General features: G+C 46.4%; 1 protein-coding gene across 1 annotated transcript; it reads right to left on the bottom strand.

Annotated features, from left to right (window-relative positions):
• Window positions 1–11,538: 11,538 nt before the first annotated feature.
• On the bottom strand, window positions 11,539–20,364 carry PAX1 (paired box 1). Its single transcript, XM_033095203.1, has 5 exons — window positions 20,088–20,364; window positions 19,024–19,653; window positions 17,378–17,520; window positions 16,611–16,833; window positions 11,539–11,760 (listed from the first exon to the last, which is right to left on the bottom strand). The coding sequence occupies exons 1-5, from the start codon at window positions 20,362–20,364 to the stop codon at window positions 11,669–11,671; spliced, it is 1,365 nt and encodes a 454-aa protein (XP_032951094.1). The 3' UTR covers window positions 11,539–11,668.
• Window positions 20,365–25,441: the final 5,077 nt, after the last annotated feature.

Raw genomic sequence — 25,441 nt, 5'->3', positions numbered from 1 at the left:
GTCTTGATCAATTTTCTCCGAACTATTTCAGCCTTCAGGGCCTTTTAAAATGCCTGTCCTAGGACAAGGACCAGCTACATAATTCCATGGCCCCGTGCAAAAAGAAAAGGTGGGGCCCATTGTTCAAAAATTGTTAAGAATTTCAAGAGGGCAACAACAGAGCATTAAATCCAGCTTAGAGTCTTTCCAAGCACAGGACCCTGTGTGACTGTATGGGTCAAAAGCCCATGAAGTCACCCTGCCCAACATATACAGACCAATCCTTCCAGAGAATTTTTTGACGAGGTAGATGAAGTCAGTCAAAAAATGTTTCATGAGTTTTTCACGTAATGAGTTGCTAAAGGAATGTGACTGAATTCTTTTTGACCAAATTAGCTGACAGCAATGGGACAGAGGGAAAAAAGTATGGTTATCAGGCTGCACAATTTGGGGGTAATATCTGAAATCTGTTTTCTTTGAAGATCTCAAAGACATAATTCCAAAATTAAATAATAATTGCCAATAATGATTATCCTCTAGGTCCTGGGCTAAGTGCATTTACATGAGGGTTTGTTGTAGCCCTCATGGTTACCCCATAGGGCAGGCACTGTACAGACCCATTTTACAGATGAGGAACCTGAGGCCTGGGGAAGAAAGCAGCAAATTCCCCAGTTAACACAATCCATCAGCAGCAAACAGGGGCTCAAGTTCAGGCCTGAATCCAGAGCCTCCCTCTTGGCCTCCATGTTGTTCTGGTGCTGTAAAGACAGATTCTACCTTCTACAAACATAAGTGAAACTCTGGATTTGGGAAGACAGTGGGACTTCACACACCCTTAAAATGGGCTTTGTGTTTGTAAAAGACCAGGAGCTGCTGAATAGATCTGAACTTGCATGCTCATATTTCAGGGCTAAGGAAGGTAAAGCTGCTGTTTTCAGCTAAAGACAGGGATTTTCTTCCCACCTCTGTACACACAGCAAGTTGTTTTCCTAGTTGTTAGTTAAATGCCAAACTTCAATTTAATAAAAAATTTAAATGAAAAATAATTTCTTACAAAGAATATTAAGGATTCAGCAAATGAATCTCAAAACATGAGAGGTCAGTTTCCAGGTATACTAACAACATTTCAGGTACTTCAGTAAACTTCGCCTTCACCAACAGTGTTTAAAAGCTGGCAATTATGGGCTTTTGCATTTGATCCTATTAGAAATAAACCTAAAATGACCTGTTCACAGTAGTGTGTGCTACTTATCTGCTTTCACAGCTGCCTCCAGACCCAGGGCAAAGTTTGAAAGCAAGAATTGAACTGTCTACATGAGTAAAATATATATGTGTGTGTGTGTGTATTCCTCAGATTTCCAGTTTACTGCTTACATAAATAGCAAAATAAAACATCATATCTTTTCATAGTTACGATGTTCCCTCCAGGATGCAGACAACTATACAGAAGTTATTTAAAAAAAAGAAAAAAGAAAAGAAAAGAAAAGAAAAGAAAAGAAAAGAAAAGAAAAGAAAAGAAAAGGAAGCAGGCGGTTAGCTCAGTTGGTTAGAGCATGGTGCTCTTAACAAGGTTGCTGGTTCGATTCCCACATGGGCCACAGTGAGCTGTGCCCTCCACAACTAGATTGAAATAACTACTTGACTTGGAACTTATGGGTCCTGGAAAAACACACTTAAAATAAATTTTTGAAAAATTAAAAAAAAAAGAAACTTAAGAAAAGTATTTATTCTTCTCACTCATATCTAATTTGATAACAATCCAGAAGTGTCTCCCAATTCCATAGCTAACTTTTGTTTAACGCAATGACTGTCAATGTCTTAATGAGAACCCTGAATAAGATTCTGAATGAGTGACTTCCAAGTCGTTAAAGATAACATTGTAAATATAATATTGTAAAAACTATGTTTTGTTATAATTAGAAATTGATGATCCTTTTAATAACTATTATCTATCATTTAAATGGTGTCTACTACGGTAGATTGCAAAACTTGACCTTAAATTCCTCCCAGTCACGTATGCAATATGACTTTGCTGTTCTCCCCTAAAGAGATGGAAACTATTTTATCATCTTTAGAATCTGGGATGGCCTTATGACTTGTTTTGACCAATGGAAAGCTGTGGAAATGATGTTATCCAACTTTCAAGACTAGACCTTAAGAGACCATACAGCTTCCATTTTTGCCCTCTTAGAATGCTGCCCTGGGACTGGTAGGTAAGGAAGTTGCTCTAGCCTACTGGATGAGAGGAGACCATGCAGACCAGACCTGAGGAGCTCCAGTCACGGTTAACACCAACTGCCAGCCATGTGAATGAGGCCACCTTGGACCTTCCAGCCCGACCAACCTCCAGCTGAATGAAACTGCATAAGTTAGCCCAGGGGAAACCAGCTAAGGAACCACCCAGTCAATCCACATATTCATGAGAAATAATAAATTGCTGTTGCTTTAATTCACTACATTTTAGAATGGCTTTTTTCACTGTAGTAGCTAGCTATACATCCATGATAATGTAGCAAATGTCATGTTCAAATGAAAGCTCTGCATTGCTTTGGAGCTAATCCAAATGTAAGGACTCTCCAAATGTAACATTATATAGACATCAGAAACAGGTAAGACATCAAGGGCAGAGACTTTCCACTTGGGAGCAGGGAGAAAAGAGAATGAAACCACTAAGGGACTTATCAGACTCTCTTGGTTTTGCAGGGATTAAGCACAGGCTCTGAGGCAGTAGTGTATGGACTCAAGTTCTGTACCTGCCATTATCCATTGGATAATCTCAGGCAAGTCATTTTACCCCTCTGTTCCTTAATTTCTTCACTTGCCATTGGGAATAGAAATAGTACCTTCCCCAAGGTCTGTGAGGATAGAATTAGAAAATATTCAAAAAGTATTTTGAAATATGCATGGCTCTTACCTAATAAGAGCATAATAAATATTAACCTTTATTATTAGGGGTGGAGGAAACCTGTACACATCATAGGGCAAATTTAATAATATAAGATTATAAGCCTATGTTTTTGCAGCCTGTTCTCTCACAGCCTGGCTTTCAAAACTGTAACCTCTATATTAATTGTCACTGGTGGTGTATCTTTCTCTGCGAGAAAAGCTTGGGACAAACAAGGAACTCCACCTTTCCACCCATACAAGAGTGTACCATTAAAAAGAGAAGGGAAAAAAATGGCTCTTTCAAAATTAGAACTTTTTCTCCTAATAGTACCCCCTTTTCAAATCCCTAATAGTTATTTTGAAACAAGAATATTTTACATGTATGAGGGCATGGGAATTCTTTTTTTGTCCAAGAAATTCTGAGTTTAAAGGCTCTACACTGATAAAAACAGATGGAAGTTAACTAGACCATTTATTATTTTCATGTGTATTAAACTCTCAAAAGAAATCTTTTACTGGACCAATACTTAACTGTGACAGCAATTGATAACTGACAGTGGAACTTGCAAGAAAAAAAATCTATGCTAATTTGTTTTCATTTAACTAAATGGAATGAAATTCTTGTAGCCAAAATTTCTTCTGATGCCGAGCCTAATACAACCTGAATAATTCCTTTAAGCTATGTTATCATGACAATTAGAAATAAAACATTGGCTACATTCTTGACTGAACTGTAAGTCTTTTATTGATTCCAAGAATTACTCAGATACAAACATTGTTTAAAAGTTTTGACAGAATCCTTTCCATGTGACCACAGGAACCCAAATATTGCTTTCCCTACACTTTTGTCCTTTCTCGGGCTTCTTTCGCTTCAGTGTAAATATCATGAAGCCTCAACTGTTTCACTTGACTATGGAGTTATACAAATTTAAAAGAGAGTGATAGTTTGTTGAGCATAGCAACCTGGAAGTTTGTACAGAAAGAAATGAGTCATAAACTGCAGAATGTGCTTAAAAATAGAAATTCAAATTGCCAATGCCACTCTAGCTTCTTTCAAAAAAGCACCCTTTTGGGGGCAATGTTAATCATTATCCCATGGTTCAAATGACATCATAGGATAGAGGAGTCTGCTCAGTTTTGAATATATTAGCCACCTCTGACTATTTTTAAAGTCTAAATGAGAACTAAAAACACATTGCAGCCAGCATTTTTCTTTTAATTTTTAAATTCATGCATATCATAAGAGAAATGAAATACATATGCTTATAAAAATTCATTTACACTTTACACTTTACAATATGTGACAGAATCTTTTTATAAATCTTTCAATGTCTTTGTTTACTTTTGAAAGCATCTAGTTTGTGAGCATAAACTCCAAATACTTCAAGTCAAAACCCAAATGCCATATTCAATTAATATGTACCTTTCACACATGATTAATAAGGCTATAAACATTTGGAATAAACTCATGAAAGCAAAGAAGCATTGTTAAGTAAGATCTAGATGGATGCATATGAATGTTACTAAAATACTAAATTCTACAGCTACTTTTTAAATGTTATTTTGTCACACAAATTTGGTTTGTCTTTTTTAAGGCTTTGAACATTTGTGGATTTCCTCTAATTAAATTTCAGCAATATACGAAGGTCTCACCTACACTTTGAACTCTGAAATGGACATCTGATGGGGACAGGTCATTTCCTCTCCTGATGGCTCTAAAAGTCTCTTAGTATCGAACAAGGGGGAAGACTCTCAATGTGACTCTTCCTGAAGATACTGAGTTGGAGGCTTTTGTGCTACCTCTTTGTGTCCCCATTGGTGTGTGCCAAGTGGCAGCCAGCCAAAGGGATGGAGTCGGAAATAGGGAGGCATTATCTTAACAAAATTCATTTATTCATCAAAGAGCAGGAAGACACAAGCCAAAGCCCAACATGATTGCTCAGAATCAGCATGCTAAGGTCAGAAGCAGATGCAACAGGCTTTTTAACCCCCTTTATGTGAACAGAGTAGGACATGGTCTCTGTACACTAGTTTTGGGTCTGTTGATTTGACAGGAAGCCTGGTCACACATCGATCTAAGTGGACTTGCTGCACAAAATCTACTTCAATGCAGTAATGATGGCTACTGGACCAGTCATTAATCCTCACAGGTCTAGTCATGAAATCATCAAGTACTCTTAAGGTCTTGGTGAATGTCCCATGGCTATCAGATTTTATTAGTAGTTGACAATGGCAGCTCCCTCTCATGCTGTTGAAAGTTTCAGTAAATTCAGAGACTAGCTAGCAGTCTTGATGGTTTCTGCAAATATAGTCTGCTGTGGCATGACTAAATCCACCATAAAATGCTGATTGAGAATGCAGAAAGAGAGGAAAACAACAATAATAATAATACTAATAACAACTGACCAGAACCCAAAGTAAGTCTCTACTCTTTACACATCAAATGTAAACCTCACAACTGCCCAGGGAGTGAGATATCAGTCCCATTAAACAGACAAGGAAACTGAGGCTGGTACATTTTGTCTAAACTTGCCCAAAGTGACACAGCTGCTAAGTGTAAAAACTAAGACTTGAACCCAGCCAGCTCTGCTAACTTTTAGCCACCACATGTGTCATCTCTTCCCACTACTTTCTGCAGGATGGTGTTCCACAGCTGATAGTCTGAGTTTAATATAAGTAAAAATCCAGGTTAAACATAGTATGAAAGGCTCCCTTTCTTTCTTAAAACTAAGGAAGAAATTCTCTTGACCCCACCTATAAGAAATCTTTCTGGATTTTATCCTAAAATAAATAGAAAAGTGAGGAAATAGTCATTTTCTTTGCTGTTTGCCGTCTTTCTATAATATATTGGCACTTACTTTAAATGTGAATTGTGTCTTTAAATGATTAAGAACTTCAAAGAGATCACTAAAAATGGACACGTCGCTTAAAATTAGGAAGATGCAAACGAAAATTAATCAAAAATGTCAAAATTGCACAAATACAGATAAAATTTATTTCATTTCTTAAAAACATCAGTTTCACTTATTTTTTTAAAACTCATATTTACTTGTTCTATATTCAAAGAATTGTATATATCTATATGTCAAAGTTAGAAGTGAAACTTATTTTTGAAGTGCTCTTGACTTCTCAGTTAACTTATTTGATAATTTCCATGTGGATGAGCCTAGAAAATCCATTTTTCACCATATGCCCAGCCTGTCCTCTTTGCTCCAGAATCAAAGCATTTGATTATCAATTACAATAATAATAAAAATAACAACAAAAGCACTCCTCTTGTAAGCAGATGTTCACAACTGAACAGGTTATCACTTTAACAAAATGATGAATTCTTTTTTATGTTTAGGGTTATCTTTGTTTTCAACTTTTATCTTCATAGAACAATGTGTGCTCCCCCTGGTGGCCAGATGATACTTTTAGTGTATTAAATCAAGCAAATCATGTTACAACTTCTTTGCCACAGGAGCCTTTTATTTTTTTTTATGTTTCACAAGTTTTAAGCTCCAATTCAACTCTTTAAAAAAAAAAATCCGTTTCCTTCAATTTATTCAAATACCTTGCCCAATTTTCTTTTTTTTTTTTTTTAAGTTTATTGGAGTGACAATTGTTAGTAAAGTTACATAGGTTTCAGGTTATTTTGCCCAATTTTCATCCAAGAGATTTGTTGTTAAATCAAAGCCATCTAGTTAATTTTTTTTTTGTTTTGTTGTTTTTGTTTTAGAGAAAATAAAATCTTATAAAGCTATAAAAATATCCACCAAAGACTAGGAGAACTCCCCAAAATGAAAATTGTGTGGCCAATATAATAAGACTGAAGATAATCCATCAAGTATATATATATATCTCACCGGAGAAAAATAAAATAAAATGTTACAGTATAAAATGTAATTTAATAGCTGAATGAACACTTAATCAGCTTATTTCATCCTTGAGAAGAAAATAGAGTGGAGGCAAGCCAGGTGGTTAAATTGTTATGCAGTTGAAATTCCATCACCCATGAAAACTGTAATTGGGATTCCACTTCTGGATTTGACCAGCCCAGAAACAGGTATGTGTCCCAACGAGGACCACAGACTGCTTCTCCTGGAGAAAGCTGTTTGGAGAGAATCAGAGGTTTCAAAACCAGTTTCAACTCCAAAGAAGAGACTGGAATAAATTGAGTATAATTGTTCCAAGTGTTTAAAATTCCCAAGTTGGATTATGACTAAATGTGTGGTTTTCATTTTAATGCCTTGAAAAAGAAGACAGTGTGATTCTTCCTTGCTTTTCCATTTAAAAAAATAAAAGAATCTAATAACAGAATATTTTTAGTTGAGATTCAATGGTTTGGCCAGAAATATCTCAGCCACAAGACATTTCTTCAGATGACGAGGTCAAGGTGAAGACCAAATACCATTTTGTGCATAATTCCCACCCTTTAAAAGAACAGAATCAAATGTTTCCCATTACATAGCCTGTCTGGATGCACAATCCTTTCATGTGCTCCTCGGGCACATTTTGGCAAGACTCTAAATTCATATTATCCAGCATAACATGGATCAGGTAGAATTTCTTTTGAAAAGAAACCTAGGCCAATGTAATTCTAGCTAGGGAGGCTGATACCCGGAAACCTACAGAGTGCTTTAACCCAGACCACTGTTCAACTAAATCAATCCCATCTTCTTTAACAGGAGTCAAGAAACAAACAGGGAAACACACTTATCAATGAGCAGGAGGTTAATTCCACATGGATTTCAAGTAAACTTGGGATAGGTAAAAAGAATGCTTGTGCCAGTATTGGTTTTTACATCTTCCTCCTATTCAATATTTCTTCAAACACAGTTCTTCCCCACCCTTTGCCTCCATTTGTCTTTCCTGACCTAGAGGTTAACTCCCTTCAAAGGAAAGGAAAACAGCATTCTCCAGCCCCTAGCAGCTTCGAACCCACTTGAGTGACCTGTAGAACAAGTCTTGTTGTTTTCAGGAAGGACAGTGCTCTGTGTCTCTTGTCCCTTTGTCTCCTTTCTTTTGGTTTTGCTTCCCTTCTTCCTTGCCAAAAAGCAGCCCCCTTTCCCAGAGAAATTCTTACAATCCATCCTAAGTGCTTCCTCCAATAATGAATGCAACAAAATCCTGTCTTTAGTCATTTGAAGCATGAAGCTGACCATCTTTACAAATAATGTATTTTTAATACACCCTTATTGATAATGCATCCATTCAATAGAATGAAGTCAATATGGTGAATCAGAAGCTGCTAGTATGCAAAGATCAGATCTCCAGACCGTATCTGTGTGTATCTAGCACAACTCTTTACTGTGAACTTTTAAATAGCATACATACAAAAGCAGAAATATTCTGCTGTCTGCATTTTTTCTTCCTGGAAGGATTCATAAAAGACTGTTACAATGTTCACCTTTAAGGACATAGATGAGGATAGGAAGAAACTTTCACTTTTCATGTCAATGTTTCTATACCGCTAGAATTTTCTATCTATCTATCTATCTATCTATCTATCTATCTATCTATCTATATATTACTTTGATTCTTTCAAAAAATCAAAAGGTTATTTGAGTGATTATATGTCTTTTATTTTTTTAGTGTTTATATTTTAAAAACCTATTCTTAAATTCAAAAAATAAATAAATAAAAGGCAAGTGCTACAGCAGAAACAAATTGCCTTTGGGGAGTAATTCTCAAACTATTCTACCAAACATACCAAACATGGTACTATGTATTTTATCACATGTCCCCAGGACCTCCACAGATCCCTATGCACAGAGAACAAAAATGTAAGATTCCAATGGGCTCCTTTGAAAAATGTTTAAATTCCAGGTCCCCCATCAAGCATAGAAATGACTCTCCTACCCTTTGTTAACAGCAAAGTCACCTCCACAGTGGTGAAGCAACTCCAGGGCTAGTCTTCCAGGCCAGTTTACCGTGGGCATCACCACATTGAAGGGTGCATTTCACAGAAACACGAAGGCTCAGAGAGGTCACAGGCCTCCATCGTACTTCAGTGGAGCAGGGATTTAACCCAAGCTCACTGGGACTTTCCATGGCCCTCAGCCTTAAAAGAAAAAGGATCTCCCAGCATATCCCACATGAAATGTCAAAGCCTGCTGACACTGTGGCTGGATGCTGCCCTCCTCTGTGAATGCTCACCCCAGAGCAAAGGAACTCAAAAAGACCCACCTCCAGCCACAAGTCATGGGGAACCACAGGGATATATTTAGAAAGCTCTTCACTTTGCAAGGGGCACTTACAACATAGGCACCTTCCATCCTTCCTGGATTGCTTTTCCCAGCTTTTCTCACCCTTTACCCTGGGCAGCCCAAACATAGAAATGGGAAGTGGCAGGGAAATGGGAATTGTGGCAACTCAGGAATAGAGGCTGGTTATATAGATTCTTCTAATTTTTTCCCAAAGGACTGAGATGCTTTCTTTCTGGCCCAGCAAGCCAGTCCTCCAAGCAGCAAGGATGGACGTGTGAAAATCCTGTGGGTGACTGAGCATGTAAAGCTCATCTAAGCACAGAAGGACAGGTTGAGAAGATGGGGAACTTGACAGTATACTTCTTTTTCATACTTTATTCCTATTATCTTTATGACCAGCTTCTCTGTAGGAAATGCTGGCACCGAAGGATGAGGATGCCAGGCTCACAGTTCAAGCCCCAATCCTGGCTCTCTGAAGAGATGGTATCATCCAGTTTCTGTGCTCAAGCTCTGTAATTCGTAGCTTGCTACTGTACATTCCCGAGAAAATAAACCAAATGGCTAGCCCTCAATATGCCTATCTATAAACTTGAACTTTTTAAAAAGGCAAGTGACTTTGAAAACCTGGGAAGAAAAGTTTCTATATTAAAAAGCAGATATTATTTTATGATTAATACCTTCAGCAGATATGATCGCAAGATGCAACAAAAATAATTTCTCTACTGATTTCCTCCACACATCCAAACAGGCAGCTCCACTTACAGGCAAAACCTTTAATTCAAAAGTTTCTTCTGTCAGTTTTAGAAAGCCAAATACAGGAAAGAGAAACAAAGCAACTAGCCAGAAACCCTTTTGTAGTTAGAAACCCCTAAATTATTTGGTAGCCTGGGATAATTTTCTTAAGATTTCAAATGTTAGAAATGTTCAGAAAAAGTCATTCTTTGTTGCTCACCACCTTTTGGCCACTTTATTCCTCTAAGAATTAACTTCATTTTAGGATGACTTCTGCATAGTGCCTCTCTACCTCAGTTTCCCAAGGCTGACCTGGAGTTTCCTGAGACAAATCCCTAAAAATGCTCCTCCCATTTCACTTTCTCTTCCATCTCCTGCCCAATCTGGGCTGCAAGTGCTACTGAGTAATCAAATAAAATAATTTCATCTTAATAGTGTTTATGCTGGAAACTCAGGGCTTGAGTAGGTGAGGAATGTCTACATAACACTCCAGACTGGACACAGACTTCCTCATCCTTACAAAGCGTTCTTCAAATGATTTCCTTTATTCAAAGGCAGTCACGTTTAACAGGTGATGTCAGACTCTCACCAGTGACATCTTTTATGACTACAAAAATTGCAGTTTTATGTCCCGGGTCCCGCCACCAGTGCGCCAAAATTTGGGAGCAGTTAACAGCTCTTGTGTCCCGCTCTAGACCCCCACCCCTTGCAAACCAGAAGCCAGATTGCACCTTTGTACCCGGAAGCAGTCTGTGGTTTAAATTAACAAGTGTGCTGACCCACCCCCACCCCCACCCCTACCCCCACACCAGAAACAATGTTTATGCATTTACCATGTGCCAGATTCCCTTAGGTTAGGTGTGGAGTGTTGGAAAGGGGCACATCCAGGACTCGTGGTTTTCTAACTAGAGAAAACACTAATGGCCCCAGTGCCCCCTCCTCCTACCCCAATCTTCTTCGGGTGACATCAGCTCAGAGGAAGCAAAGAGAAGCCCAGCCACTGGGCACTGACAAAATACAGATTTCTGGACAATATCCTGGGAAGAGGGGTGAGAGGATAATTCATAGGGGTTTTGTTCTGGTTCATTATAAAAATAAAAAATAAAGGCTGTGGCCTCTCTGTCTTCTTCCTAGGTTCGCGACCCCTCTTTTAGGCCAGAAACTCCAAGAGGGTGGAGGCTAAAGAGTCCCAGCTGCCGGAGTGTGGATTGTCACAGAGACCAGTCTAGAACTCTCTTGAAAGGGGATGGTGGTCAGAGAAGCAGTAGGAACGAGGAGAAACAGAATCATTGACTGTAAAAGGCAAGAAAGAGAAGGTAGTGGACGGCGTTGGACCACGGGAAAGGGAGCACAGAAGACCGGTCAGAAAGTGGAGGAGAGAGGAAAGCAGGGGAGGTAGAGGGGACACAAAGGGAAGGAAGGGGAAACAAGGAAGGAAAAGAAGGTACGTTAGGAAGGAGGAAGGAAGGAAAGAAAGAAGGGACTCAGGGATAGCGGGAAAGAGGGAGATAAGGAAAAAGAAAGGGAGGGAGGGACGGAGGGTACAGAACAATTCTGGGAGAAGTAGGAAAAGGTAAGGAGAGGGAGGCCATGTCGGAGCAAAGATCGCGACGAGGGTACAACAGTCTAAAGCCAAAGCTCAGGAAAGCCTGAAATACTGGTCAACAACTGAACAGTGGCCGCGGGGCTACAGGGCAGAACGAGGCCTGGGGCGGACCCGGCGTGTCCCAGAGGGCCGGCTGCCGGCACCTCCTCTGCGTGTCTTCGGGTCCTGCGGCGCCGCCTGGGCTGCAGGGCCGAGCTGCGCGCCGGGGTCCGCCAGCCGCTCCGCCGCCTCCTCCCAGCTCCGGGTCCAGCTCTGGCTCGGGGCCGCGCTACCCCTAGGAGGTCGAGGCCGGGATGGGCAGTCCGCGTAAGCTACTGAGGCCGTCAGAGGCCTTGCCGCCGGGGCTAGGCGGCTTCCGGTCGGCCACTGCGAAGGAAGCACAGGGGCATCGGATCACCGCCTAGGCCTGCGCAGAACCAGAGACCCGGGGTGACAGCGCGAGGATCCGGGGGTGAACGCTGCGGCGCGCGCTCGACACTCAGGGGTTTGGAGGAAGGAAGCAGAGACCCGGGCTTTCCAGGAGCTCCACGCGTCCCGCGGCGCCCATCCTTCCTCCTCCCCTAACGAGTCACTCACACGGGCAGCCTTAGCATGTGGCTGTTCTCGCAAGGCCATTTTACAGATGCTCCCAGATTGCTGACCCGGGGCAATTTCCTTTACCTCGAGCCCACTTAATAAAGAAGACGTTGAGTGCAGGGAGGTGATGCCGACCTGTGCACCCTAGGGCCAGAGACGTTCTCAGATCCGAAACCTCTGGGGAAGGGAGCAGGCAACTGAGATCCACACACCCTCCCCAGACCACGGCCGCACACCAAGCCCGAGGAGCTGCCAGCGTGTCAGGTCCGCTGTCCCTCAAAGCGGCTCGGGGAGCTCGCGGGGTACAGGGGGTAACAGAGTGGGGATCGGGGCACCAAAGACACTCTTTGTGGAGGGCTCTGGGCGGCCGCGCTTTAAGTGAGCGGCCAACTTCGTTATGCCTCCCTCCGTGGCCGGGGAATTCAGATTCCCTCACCACCGTGGGCACAGCACATCCTGGGGCCAAGGGGGCTCCCGATTAATTGACAGGCGGCATTCTGTGCGTTGCTATATTATTTAGGGTTTGGGGAAGGGGTCCAAATTTGCTACTGGAAGCCAGAAAAGTGATGCCAGGATTGCCCAACCTCTATTTTTCCTTTCCCAGTCCCCCTCCGCTCAGCTTCTCCAGCACTAGGAGGCACGAGGTTGTTTATATCTAAAGACCCTATTTTCAGGTTTCTTCTCCACCCCTCAACAAGTCTTTCTTTAAAGGCGGGGACTGGAGCCCCTCATTTGGGGATGAAGGGCAACTCTGGAATTTTTTTTTTCCCTGCAGCTGCCCGCCCCCCAGCTCCAGGCGCAACTTGCTGTGGCTGCGCAAAGCTGGGCCATACACTTCTGTGCGAGAGACGCTCATACACACATGCACATACACACACGCACACGCATGCCCGCGCATCTGGTTAAGCAGATGTTTAGAAGGGACCTAAAGACCTTTCCAGAAGAGAGTGACCCCTTTACCATCCCCCCTCTCCCTCCTCTAGGCTCTTTCCTAAACACAGTTGTGGCCACTGTTCCTGGGACAGTGGCCAACGGAGTTTTCTTTTCCACCTTGTACACACACTTCAAGGTGAGGACCTGTTTAGAAAACATCTGAGGAGGAGGAGGTTTCTAGGCCAAGGGCCAGTTGCCTTAGAGACGAGCAAGAAAAAGTGTGAAAAATAAACACCCGGGAGCCCAGAGATAGATTCCACCCCTTCTGCAGGGCGAATCCTGCTGCTGCGTTTTTAGCTCTGTCCATGCCAGTCTCTCTCCACAGGGCCCTCCACCCTCCTTTCCCACCCACAGGACCGGTGGCAACGTGAGTGGGTCTGTCGTGGGTTTCTGGAAGGCTTGGGCCCCAGAGAGGGCTGGAACTTTAATCTTAGGAAGACACGCGTTGTTTAAAATATTGGGATTGCTAGGGTAGGGCCACTGGGACAACGGGAGTCGGGGCGCAGGAAGGCGGGGGTTTGGGAACCAGCTCTCTCCCAGGGCTGGGTGAAATTAGACCAGGATTGGTTGTTGCCTGGCTCTCAGGCAAACGCCTGCGTCCTAGTGCTTCCTGGCAAAGTATGCTTTTTGGATTGATTTTTCAAGAACAAATCCCGATCGGTGATAATTGGAATGAAGATGTGAGTTATCTGTCACAAATATAAACAATACATTTTCTTTGAGCATATGCAGTATCTTATAGATTTGATTACAAATCTTTAGTCTTTCCAAAGCCCCGCTGGGAACGATTTTAGAATCATGAGGTTTTGAAGGTTTCTGAAAACACACTGTAAATACCAGTTGTCTTGAGGGAACATCTGGTGGGGTCTGTCACCTGCGTGTGGGGATGGGGAGAGATGATCCTGCGCTGGCTGTGAAAAGACATTTGAACGGGCGTGGGGATTCCCAGAATATCAGCGCCCCTCCACATGTAGATTAAGTGGAACTTCTCTATTCTCTTGGTTCCCAAGAATTAAAGTTTCCTTCAACGGGTGGGAAACGTAAATTACACCTTCTTGCCTACATAATAAGGAACTCAGACTCATTACCCTTTACCAAAATAAAGTTAATAAATTCTGATGTGTAATTTGACATTTGACTAGGCTTCCCTTAGGGTAAAGCTAACGTTCATTTGCACCTGGTTTGGAGGATATATGAACTAGATGATCGAAAATATGTGTTTTTACTGAGCATTCATGATATTAAATTTATTTTGGTAGAGAGATTTATTTTCCTACTGAAAAAAAATAATTCAATAAATGTTACTCCTAGTATTCTCTGAACTGAACAACAATTAATGATAGTAATTGTTTTATTGGATAAGTTTCTTTGAATATAATTTTAAAGCAATGAGTAGGAAAAAGGCAGTGATTCAGATTAGTTTGCTTTGTAATTTTTCAAAGACCAGTTGGGGGTGTGAAAGGTCTTTGAAGTCAGGTTCTCTGCCAGTGAGAAGAATAAAAACTCTTAACCCAAATGGGTATGTAATTCTCATTATTTTTATGTTCCTTGTTCAACCACAAACACTTGTGTGCCAGTTTGAGAAATCATTTTTAATGACGGTCCTCTTTTATTCAATGATATTTTACCTGTATCTTTAAAGAGGATCAGGAAATTAAGCTATTAATTTAATAACTAATGTAGCTAATTATTACTACAGACTTTGAATGTGGAATGTTTCATGATAGGAAGTGAATATAATGGTAAAAGGGATAGAAATGCAAGTGCCATTCAATGGCTCTGTATTTCTGAAAGAAAATTGTCTTCTAAAGAAAATCAACCACCAATGACTCCCCCATCCGACTAACTAGAATTAGCTTAGAATTCAGAACTGTGCGTTTTACCTTTGGATTGTTGCCTACAGGGTATAATTTGTTTCTAATGTAGAGCTTGAAATGCCCCAGAACAAAGTGGCTCTGTTAACAAAGGACTGCCTTGCTCTGCAGACAGCGAGTCCTTTTTTAAGTCTTCCTTCTCCTTGGGATCAGCTCAGGGGAAATCTTTTATAAATTTGTGAATACATTTTTCTAATTCAATGAACCTGCTTAGTTAAACAATTTGTACAATGCGCTAAATTCCATTTCAATTTCCAATTCAACAGGTAACATCCATTTTCCAGAAAACAGGCAGATTTGAGTCAAGGACAAGACCTTGGGCAAAGCATTCACCCTGAGACCACTTATGGATCCTTAAGTGTAAAGTTTAAAGGAAATCTAATTCTCAATTTTAAAATCTCTTTTACTTTGATTTTCCTATAAATGAGTAAATTATCCTATTATCCTATTATTTAAATTAAGTTTAAAGCTTAAAGAAGTTCTTATTCTCAATTTTTGTAATTTATATGCCATGATGTTTATGTTGTAGGAAAGGTGAAAATAAAAAATATTTTTGTTCCTCCACTTGACTTATTGATGGCATCTTAATTCTCTCCACCCCCCCCCGTGCCCCCCCCCCGGGGTTATGTTGCCATGTCTCCTTGGAAATAAAAGTTTTTTGCCTGTCCCCTGCCCAAAACCATCTGCCCTCCATTTCTGCCTTGGAGGGTATGAAGTGGATCAACCGGTAAAGGTCCTTTTATAATCTGGAACACCCTTTTGCCCCAAGCTGCCCCCCAGGTTTGTGCCCTGTTTCCTTAACTGCTGGGGCTGAGACCCCCTGAGGTGACTCCTTTCTTTCCCAGGGTAGTTGAAGTTGCAAATTTTGGTGATCAGAACCTAATTTCAGGGAGGTTTGAAATTAGCAAATTCACCCATTCCTGTCACCTATGAGGAAAAGGAGGACTCAAAGTCAGATGAGCCTTTCCCAAGTTATAGGAAAAACCAGAACTTGAAAGTTCGTGTGAGAAAATGCCCTCTCACTGTTGACCGTCAGTTAAATACCTCAAATCTGTTACTTTGGTTTATCAGGGAGTCAATTTATGAAGGAGGGGGAGAAGTTGTTGTCAGAGGAGGGAGAACTCCCAGCCACATTTCCCACAGAAAGAAGGACCCCCAAACCACACAGAGTTCAAAAGAATCTAGACTTAGGGGCACATGGCTGAATGCTTCTCTCCTTTCCCAAAAAATGTGTTTTAAAAAATTAATCCAAAGGGAGACCAAGGTGTGGTTTAAAACAAAACAAAACAAACCAAAACAAAAAACTAGGAACCTGAAAGAAAACTAGGTAGTGCCTGGAGGATCCAGGTGCAGATTCAGGTACCAGGGCAGGTCCACTACAGAAGGCAACGCGCCTCAGGCCACAGAAAGGCAAGCCTGGATGGTGCTTCTAGAACTTTCTACAGATGGAGAAATGAGATTCAAGAGAGGAGCAATAAGTTGGCCAAGGGCACATGAACCAGATCCAAACTTGACCTTCTTTCTTCTCTCTCATATAAGTCAGAGGGGACAGTCCTGGGGCCTTCCTCAACCTCTGCCTGCCTTTCTAGGGACAGGACATACACCTGTTAGAAATGAAACTGCTCCAACAAGCTACTGGCTTAACTTTTTAAAAAATTTTAATTAGAAGTAGATGAGGGTAAAACTGGCTTAACTTTTAACCCAGAGGAAGAGAGGATTTATGCCAGGTACCACATCTCTCGCGCTAATTTTTCCCACTTTTACACCCCGTCCCATGCACCCTTCCTAACCCCGTTTGCATTCAACCGACCCCTCCCCACCCGCAACTCTCACCTTCTCGGCTGGGATGCTTGAAGGTCATCGCGGCGGCGAGCTCCCCGCTGTGCATGGTGACGCCTGTCCCGGGGGGCGCCAGTGGAGGAGCCTGCGCTGGTGGCCAAGGCGGGCCGGGGGCGAGGTAGCCGCTGGCTGGCGCGCTGTACACTCCGTGCTGGTTAGAGGCGGGGTAGGCGCAGGCCGGGAGGAAGCTGCCCACTGCGGATAGGCTAGAGGCCGACTGTGCAGATGGAGAATGGGATAGACCATCAGCATCAGGCAATCTCTCCGTGTTCTCCAGCACACGTAGTTATGAAGCGGGGAGTCCTCTTTTCCCCCTTCCGTCCCCTCAGTTATCCCCACGCAATGCTTGGCCTTTAATTTTCCTGGAAAGGACTCTGGCAATGTGATTTCCACTCAAGTTGTTATAAATAATAAGAGATGAGGGCGACCATGGTATTCCAGCAGGGATTTTTAAAAAGGGAGTCCTCAACCAGCTATTTTACTTACACGTTCCAGTTTTTGTAGCAAAAGTCTCTTGGCAAAAGGCAACTCAATCCCCTCGAAAGCCAGCCTCCCCCAAACTAATGAGCTTGAGAAAAGGAGAGAAAAATGACCCGAAGACGCTCGGTGGAGGGGCTGCCAGACACCCCCACATTCGACACTCTTTCCCTGGCATGGGGTAGTTTTCTCTTTCTCTCTCTGCCTCCCACCACACCACTTCCCCCTCCCAACCCTTCCGTTCCCCCAGTTAAGGACACTGCCTTCCCCTGCCGCTCGGTTACCTGAGTGTATTTAATGTCCGCCTCCAAGGCCGGTTTCTCGAGCCCATTAACCGCTGGAGTGGCTGGGAAAGCGGTGCGGTTCACGCTGGCCCAGTCTTCCATCTTAGTGGAGTAGGCGGCGCCTTCGCTCCCGGCCAGGGCCCCTGCGAGGGCACAGGACTGATTAGTCCGGGCATCAGAATCTGCGCTGGTCACAGGCGCGGCCCTCCTGCCAGGACTTTTACATACGTGCCTACAAGCACTTAGCTCGAATTTGAGGGAGCGGCCGAGAGTCCTCAAAACACCTGAGGTAGCCAAACGCTCGGAGAGCGACCAGAGGCGGAGGGGCAGCATGGTACTGGGTTTCGCTTTTACTCCCTGCGGGGCAGAGGTTGCTCCTCGCTCCTCCCAGCCTGCGACCCGCTTCCCGCAAAACAGGTCTCCGGGAGAGAGGCGGACTGTGGGACAGTGGTTTCCGCTGTCCAGAGGCGGTACCCAGAAAAGTTCAAGTTCAAATCCAAAGGAAGTTCGTGCGAATTATAGGATTTCTCAAAGTCTCAGCAAGGGTCTGGAGGGCTAGGAGACGGTTTTACTCAGAACGGCATTGGAAGATATCCGGGATCTCCCAAAAGAGGCGTCAGTCAACCCAGCGACCCGTGCACATCCCCGGCATATGTCTGCTTCTCCCCCGCACGTGTACGCAGGGAACCGAGAGAAAGCTCCATTATCTGAGTGAAGATCTGGTGAGGTCATCTCCCAGCCAGCGGCGCAAAGGTCGCTTTAGGGAGAGCTTTGGCCCCAGGTGATCGCCCAGACTCGTTCTGAACCACCAGGAGAAACAGCGTGTGCGCGGTTTCAGCGGCGAGCCACTGCCACTGGAGCTAAGCTTTCCCAGTTTCTTTCTGCCTCCCCGCCTTGGGCTACGGTGAATTTTCCTTCTTACCCTCCTCATGAGTCTGCAGGGACTTGGTTCGGCCCAAACACTTGCTTTCCAGCCCCACTCGGTGGCCGCCCAAACCTCTCACCCTCCTCCGCCCCCTCCCTTCCCTACTGAGAGAGATAACCAACAGTTTGTTGAGTTCTAATTACAGGTAAAGGACAAATCCTCTTGAGCTTTCTTCCCAGGATGACCACAGCCCTGGGGAGCTGTCACCGGAGATCCCAGCTCCAGGACCTGCGAAGCCGCGGGGCCTGCCGGTTATCTAGGCCACTAGACAAGACTGGCCAGGCGGCCCCTTTGCCTTTAACTCAAAAGAGCCTTTTGGCCTAGGACGGACAGAACTCTTTGAGAAATGGTGAGGGATCCCGAAACACCCTTAAGAAAGGGTTGCACAATTGACTTTGCCGTTGGTTTGGCTTAGATCTGATGGTATAGGTTTGCATACCTTTTGCAAGAATGAAAAAGCGCATTTTCAGGCCTCCAAATTTGTGGTCTGCGATTGCTCTTCCATTTGGGAAATATTTTCCACATTTGTCATAAAAAGTTCAAGATGTCCGAGGACTCCCACAGAAGCCTGGGACCTCAGCCTCCCTGGCCAGCCCAGCCCTCCCCTGAGCCCAAACCGGTCCAAGGAGGACAGGAAGTGTGAGCCCTCACCCTCATGCCCACCCCCCAATCTCCGATTCTGCCCCTTCCAAGAAGGCTACAGAACGCCTCTACGACTGACCTGTTTGCTCCATAAACGTCCGGATGCCCAGGATGTTGCTAACCGAGTGCGCCGAGGGCCATGAACGGGGGATACTGACGTGGCCTGCCGTGCCCGGGACCCCGTGGTGGCCGCCCATCTTGGCCCCCGTGGGCGACACAGGGCTGGGGTAGGGGTACTGGTAGATGTGGTTGTAGGGCAGCGCCGGCTGTGGCGGCGGCTGCTTGCTCGCCTCGTAAGGCCCGGGCTGCGTCAGGCTGCCAATTTTATTGCGTAGAATGCGGCTGATGGAGCTCACAGAGGGCACGTTGTACTTGTCGCAGACGCCGTCGGCCAGCAGCCGGTCGCGGATCTCCCAGGCAAAGATGCCAGGGTCGCCCTGCTTGTAGTCCCGGATGTGCTTGACCACGTTGGGGGTGGTGACACGGGGTTTACTGCCTCCGATGGCTCCGGGCAGGATGGAGCCTGTCTCGTTGTAGCGCGCCAGGATCTTGCTCACGCAGCCGTGGGATACGCGCAGCTGCCGGCTGATGTCACAGGGTCGGATGCCCAGCTGCGCCAGTTCCACGATGCGCAGGCGGATGGCGTTGGGTAAGGGGCGGCCGTTGACGAACACGCCGCCCAGTTGGTTCACCTCGCCATACGTCTGCTCTGCGGACGCACCCGAGCACAGAGAGCAGGAAGGGGAGAAAATACCGGCGGGTTAGCCAAGGGTGGCCGCACAGGGCTAAAGGCGGCACTCAGGCGCGCCTCGGATATTGACCCACCAGTACCAGAATCTGCGGGCCAACAGCCTACGTCTGGCTTTGGGAGGAGGCACGGTCGTAGGGACGGAGGAGGAGGACTCCGCGCGCTACAGCCCTCTGTGCCCTTTCGAGGCATCTACTTGAGCCATCCCATCCCCTGACGCGCCGAACTGCCCCTACCCTCACCCCTCAGTGAAGGCTGGGGACGAGAGCCGAACGCGGCTCGTCGGGAACCCACAACCAGGTCTCTCAGGGAAAGCAGGCGGGAGGAAAGGGAGGCGCCGGGACGCAACGCACCTTGTCAGCCCGCCCGCGCCCTGCTTGCCGCCCGCCCCTTACCCATAGCGCACGGACCAGCCAGCTGACTGGCGCCGGGGCGGCCGGGGCTGGGCCCGGCGCAGTCCGGGAGAGCTCGGGCGCCGCAGCCGCGGGAGAGGCATAGAGGGAGGGCGCCCGCGAGCGGAGAGCCGCGGCAGCCCCGCGGCGGGCTGGAAACGCGCTGTGCGCCGCCGCCGAGCGCGCTGCAGCCGGCCTCCGGGCCCGCTGCCGCCGCCGCCGCCGCCGGTTCCCAGGACACTCTCCACGCCCGCGACCCCAGGCCCAGGGTGAACTTCATCCGATTAAGAGAAATTCGTCTGACCGGGAGGCTGCAGCGCGCGGAGATCAATTTGACGTGTACTCCACGTCAATCTCGGCAGTCACGCCGAAGACGCGCGAGTTGGCAGCTCATTGGTTCCCGTCACTGCACCCCGGTGCCCCCTCCCCGCCATGAAACTCTACCCCCTCCTCCTATCCTCTTTCTTCGGCCCTCCTCCGGAACCCATCCCCTCTACACACACACACACACACACACACACACACACACACACACGCAAGAGTCCTAACCCCAGCCGGGCCTGGGACTTCCCACTCACTCTGCGTCCCTTGAAGCCCTTTACACCTCGGGCAGTAAAAATAGGGCAGTTATTTCAAAGTGATGAATATTTATTACTACTACTATCAGTGCTGGTACTAGTTTTGGTTTAGTGTTATTGCTAAATCCACTGCCATTACTGCTAAGATATTAGAGGATTAAAGTTGATCATGACTAGGTGGTCACTGTGTGGCTGCCTCTACCGCCCCTTTTCCTGGGCAGGGGCCATGGGAAAAGTGGTGCCAGAGCCCCATTTTCGGGCATGCGAACGTCGCGGTGAGCATTCAGTGTGGCTCAGAGCGACTGGCTCAAGGAGTTTGCCGTGTCCTATTTTGGGCCCATACTTTCAGGAATCCTGCTTTCAGGAAATCTTTACAATGTTCAATAGCCAGCACTCCCCCATGGTGTGATTTCGTTGATGTGAGAGACGCACATTCTAGATTCTGTTTCCCTGACGATAGGCTCATCCACCTGAACTCATTCCTCTCTAAAGTGACACAGGGCGCATCGCAGGTCAGAATGCAATTCCGACCTGCTACGCCAAGGGCAGGGAGCCTGGGCTCCCCAAGCGTCCTGGCTGCCTGCAGTAGTAGGTCAAACGTGGTAGCTTCCACTTTAGGTCTGAAGGACAGTTCCTTTCATCCAGACTGGGAACCCCAAGTCCTTCCACGCCTGGGCGGCCTGGCCTCACCTTTCCCCTAGCCCCCGTGGTTTCCAGGAGGTCGTTGTTAAACCACTGAATGGTCCTTTCCCCTCCATTTAAGCAGGAGTTTGCTTAGCCCTAAACTCTGGCCTTAGCACAACCGTCAACTCTTTTCCTCTATTTCTGTCTTTCATCAATGCCCAGTTCTTGATTTCTCAGCCTGTGTCGCTAACTGTGCCAGTCGCAGAAGGAGCCACACGGTGGGGTCCATGAAAGAGAGCAGGTGGAGAGAGAAAGCCCCTGGTTTTGCCCTGAACTGACAGGAGGAGTCCAGGACCTAGGAGTTCTTACCTTGGGGCCAGTAAGCGCCAAAGGCATTAGGCTGAATGTAAAGGAGCAAAAAGGGGAGCCTAGGTGGGAGCCTAGGAAGAGCCACAGTGCCTGGGATTCCCGTGTGCTCCCAGCTCTCCTCAGGAGGCGGGAAGAGTTCCCTGCTGCCCTCCTTCACGACAGTCTAACGTTTAGGAGATAGTGGAGAGCTGCGCACTGCACTGGCGCTGTGATGCTGCGGGAGGCACAAAGGACCCCATCAGTGAAACCTGGGAAGCAGGGCAACCGAGTCCCTGACTCCTCTCCCTCCTCTGCAGGATCAGAAAGTATAGCTGTCTCCGAATCAACCTGTCCAAATGTGGCAATTAGGAGGGTCTGAGCCACAAATCCTGTGCACTATGGAGGGAGGCATGGGCCTAGCAAGGCTGGGGCCCCGGGCCACAAATAAAAATTACCCTTGGAAAGAAAACCCAAGTTCAAATGAGGTGAGGACTCTCTCTTCCCGTATCACGGAGAGTACAGTGCAGCCTCAGGGAGGCCAGAGGGACCAGGAAGAGGACAGTCTGTGCACTGACAAGGAGTGGGGTATTGTTGAGAAGTCTAAGCCAGTCTACGACCGCGCAAGATCGGGTTAAAGGGGAAAAGGAGAGGGTAAAGGGGTGGTTTGGATTAAGGTGAGCAAACCGGAACCAGGAGTTTTTCAAAGGTGGAGCAGAGGACTGAGCACGCACCGACTGTGGGACGCTCCGAAGCCACGAGCAGTGCGATGCTGCCCGCTCAGTTCTGTCCAAGTGTTTTGAACCCTGTTTGCCCTTTATCTAGACTTTCGTTGCCTGAATTTCAAGTCGGGACCCAGATACCAAAAAGATTGATTCCTAGACCTGGGAACCTCAGTGTCCATAACCCGATGCATCCCCTAGATAAGATGTAGTACCTAAAGCCATTTTGTCCCCCTGTAGGCGAGGAGTCGACATGCTCAGAGAAGAGACAAATAAAGCCAGTGGTGAAAGCCGGTTTCCCCAAATGCCCGGTCAGGGGAACATCACTCGACCTCTGCCAGTAGAGCGCGGGTCGCTGGCAAGGAGGTGCAGTCCAGAACTGCATCGTCTCCCCATTCCCTTGGGCGAAGTCCGTCTGGGACTGGAGTAGATGGAGGACTTTGGCCCGGGGCTTTCTGGGGTATCAGAGCCCTCCGACCCTCACTTCATATCCTACCTTCCTCCCACGACCCACCTTCCAGCAGCTAGCTGCTCGCTGCCGGGGCCACACAGCGCTTGCCTGCAGCCTGCTCACAGGCAGCCTCCGGAAAAGCTTACAGTTTGTCGCCCCCTGTCGGCCGGCGGTCGGGGTCCGCGGGTTCCAGCCGCCGGCTGGTTTAGGGGTGAAATGGCCCAAAAGTGGGATTACAGAAGAAAGGAAACGACTCTTCCACCTCCACGGATTGCAGCTTTATCGGCTCCGTGACCAGGGAGCGGCGACGTGGCCAGTGCTGAGCACGCGGAGGTAAAAAGTTCGCGGGTTCCATGTCTCTGCTTGGCTGGCTGAGGCTCCGTGGTTTTGAGCACCCTGGGCGCAGCATGGAACACAGTGAAGAGCGGTTCCCGGGGGTGCGGGAGCAGCCGAGCAAAGGGCGGGCGCGGGGATCCTGGACGTGATGCGTCCAACTGGTGCTGATGGCCCAGATGGGGCGGAGGACAAATTCGAGGGTCCCGAGTGGCCTAGGAAACTGACCCAAGTTTCCCAAGGCAGAGAAAGGAGAGAGGCGAGGTTCGTGCCAAAAACGTGAGGCAAAGAGGAAGCAGAAAGAGGGTGCCTGCCTTCCTGGGTCTGGGGCTATCCGCCTTCGGAAGGGTTGAGGGTGAATACTGCGTGGCGGTTTGTCTCCTGAGTCCAGCACCGGAATGTTAAGGCTGCGAGAGTTTCCGTGAGAAGGTCTTCCTTGGAGCGACAGTAGCCCACACTTCGTCTCTCCTGCGACTCTGATTTTTGGTGGGACTGTTTCGGGGAGTTATTTGGGTGCAAACGAAACGTGCTCGTCGCAATAGCCCTGGGTGTCCCGGGGACCCGTGCATTTTGAGATCTTCAGGAGAAATCTAAACAAGCAAATGGAAGTCCCCTCAGATTTCGCAGGGAGGATCGATCAACCGCCGACTGGGCGCTTCTCGGTTCAGCCGCCTGGAAGAAGCCGAGGGCAGGAAACACAGGCAGCGTCTCCGGGAGGCTTTGAGCCGAGCGTGGGCCCCACTGACGACCAACGCCGGTACCCACCAGCCTCCCATCGGGTGAGCAGGGTCAGGATCCTGTGTCCTCCCAGATGCCGGCGCCTCAGGCCTGAGGAGCCCACATGGTTCCAGCGTGTGTCCTGACTCACCTCAAGCCCCGCGCTTTAGCTACGATTTTGAGTCGTGTGGTTGGAAAGTCAAACAAACCGAGTCTCTCTGTTTTCTTTTAATTTTTTTTAAAAAAGTAGCGCCGGCTACAAACGTATTTTGTATGCACCAGCTTACATTGTGCCCCTCTACACACACACAGTTTTGCAATGGACATCCCTTGCTCCACACATACAAAAAGTAATGAGTAAGAAGTGGCTAGCTGCAAGCAGACGAATGGGAGTAAGAGCAGACCCAGATCGCAAACCCTCAAGGAATGCATGAACAGCTAACTAGCTCGCGGGAAACCGGAATGTGAGACAAAGCAACGAAACCCCACCGGGAGGGACCGCGCGGGGTGGGGAGGAAGTGACGAGGAGGGAAGAGGATTGAAGGCTGAACTGGCCCCTTTGCGGGCAGCGGGTGAGCTCCGGGACCGTGCGTCCTTCCCACCAAGTGGCCTCACTGGGAAGGGAGATGGGGGCGTAGCGCCCTGCACCTGCACCTCCGATTGGGACACACACATTACCCAGACCCCAAATGGAAGGTGTTAATAATGGTGCCAATTAGCATTAAAACAGAGACCCCAAGAACGTGAAATACCGTCCTAGGCATCTCAGCCTGCTTGTGACCTTGGTGAGCTCGAAGTTCTTTGCCTAGCCTCGGCTTTTATTTGCTAACCTGTAAATGTTTATTGTCGAAAGCGGTCACGTCTGGAGCGTCAATTCCTCCTATACTGGCTGCTAACAGTGTAGAATGTCCCTGGAAATGCAACGGGAGAAAAGCAAAGAAAAAAATCCTTTTCCTAAACTGAAATGGATAAGCAAGAATAGATGAATATTTTCCGTGTGGATAACAAAACAGTTCCCCCAAATTCGTTCAGAGGCGTAGGAAAAAATTAGAATACAGATTTGCAGAGAAAAACCCCACTAGAAATACACAGGGAATTGAGCTTTGCAAATGAAGATCTAAGATCTTTCTACCCTGCTACGCAGAGATCTGATTACTACATTTATAACACTCCTTTTGGAGTGGAAACATTTTAAATGTCGCATTTCGGGTGATAAAAATACACTACAGGAAGCTAGTGTCATTTGTACCAATGGTTTCTTTGAGTCTTCTGAAGGAGCAGTGTCCTGTCATTCTTGAGTGTATATTCTCAGGGGTGCAAAATTCAGGGTTCCCTTTATTGCTCTTATGTCTCCCTCCTGTCCCTGGCAATGAGCATGACAAATAAGTCTCAATTTCCCCTTATATAAAATGACCTACACTATCTAATTAGATCTATTTCATTTCATTCCGTCAAAATGAAAGCCTGCAAAGGGCTTTGGGCACTGGTCAAAATTCCACCTTTGCAATGAGCTCTCAAAAATGTTTATGTGACAGTGCTAAAAGTCTAAACAGCAATATTAAAATGGAAATATTTGGGAAACTTGAA

The sequence above is a fragment of the Rhinolophus ferrumequinum genome, chromosome 23 (assembly GCF_004115265.2).
Source record: "Rhinolophus ferrumequinum isolate MPI-CBG mRhiFer1 chromosome 23, mRhiFer1_v1.p, whole genome shotgun sequence".
Classification (NCBI taxonomy): Eukaryota; Metazoa; Chordata; class Mammalia; order Chiroptera; family Rhinolophidae; genus Rhinolophus; species Rhinolophus ferrumequinum.
This window is presented reverse-complemented; position numbering and strand designations above follow the sequence as displayed.

Bases quoted from the DNA above. Each gene is read 5' to 3' on its own strand.
- PAX1 (XM_033095203.1), bottom strand. From the start codon at position 20,364: ATGAAGTTCACCCTGGGCCTGGGGTCGCGGGCGTGGAGAGTGTCCTGG. The intron at 17,521-19,023 runs GTCAGTCGTAGA...GTGCCCTCGCAG, and splicing joins GACGTTTATGGAGCAAACAG to GGGCCCTGGCCGGGAGCGAA. The intron at 11,761-16,610 runs GTGAGAGTTGCG...CTTCCTTCGCAG, and splicing joins CAAGCATCCCAGCCGAGAAG to TGGCCGACCGGAAGCCGCCT.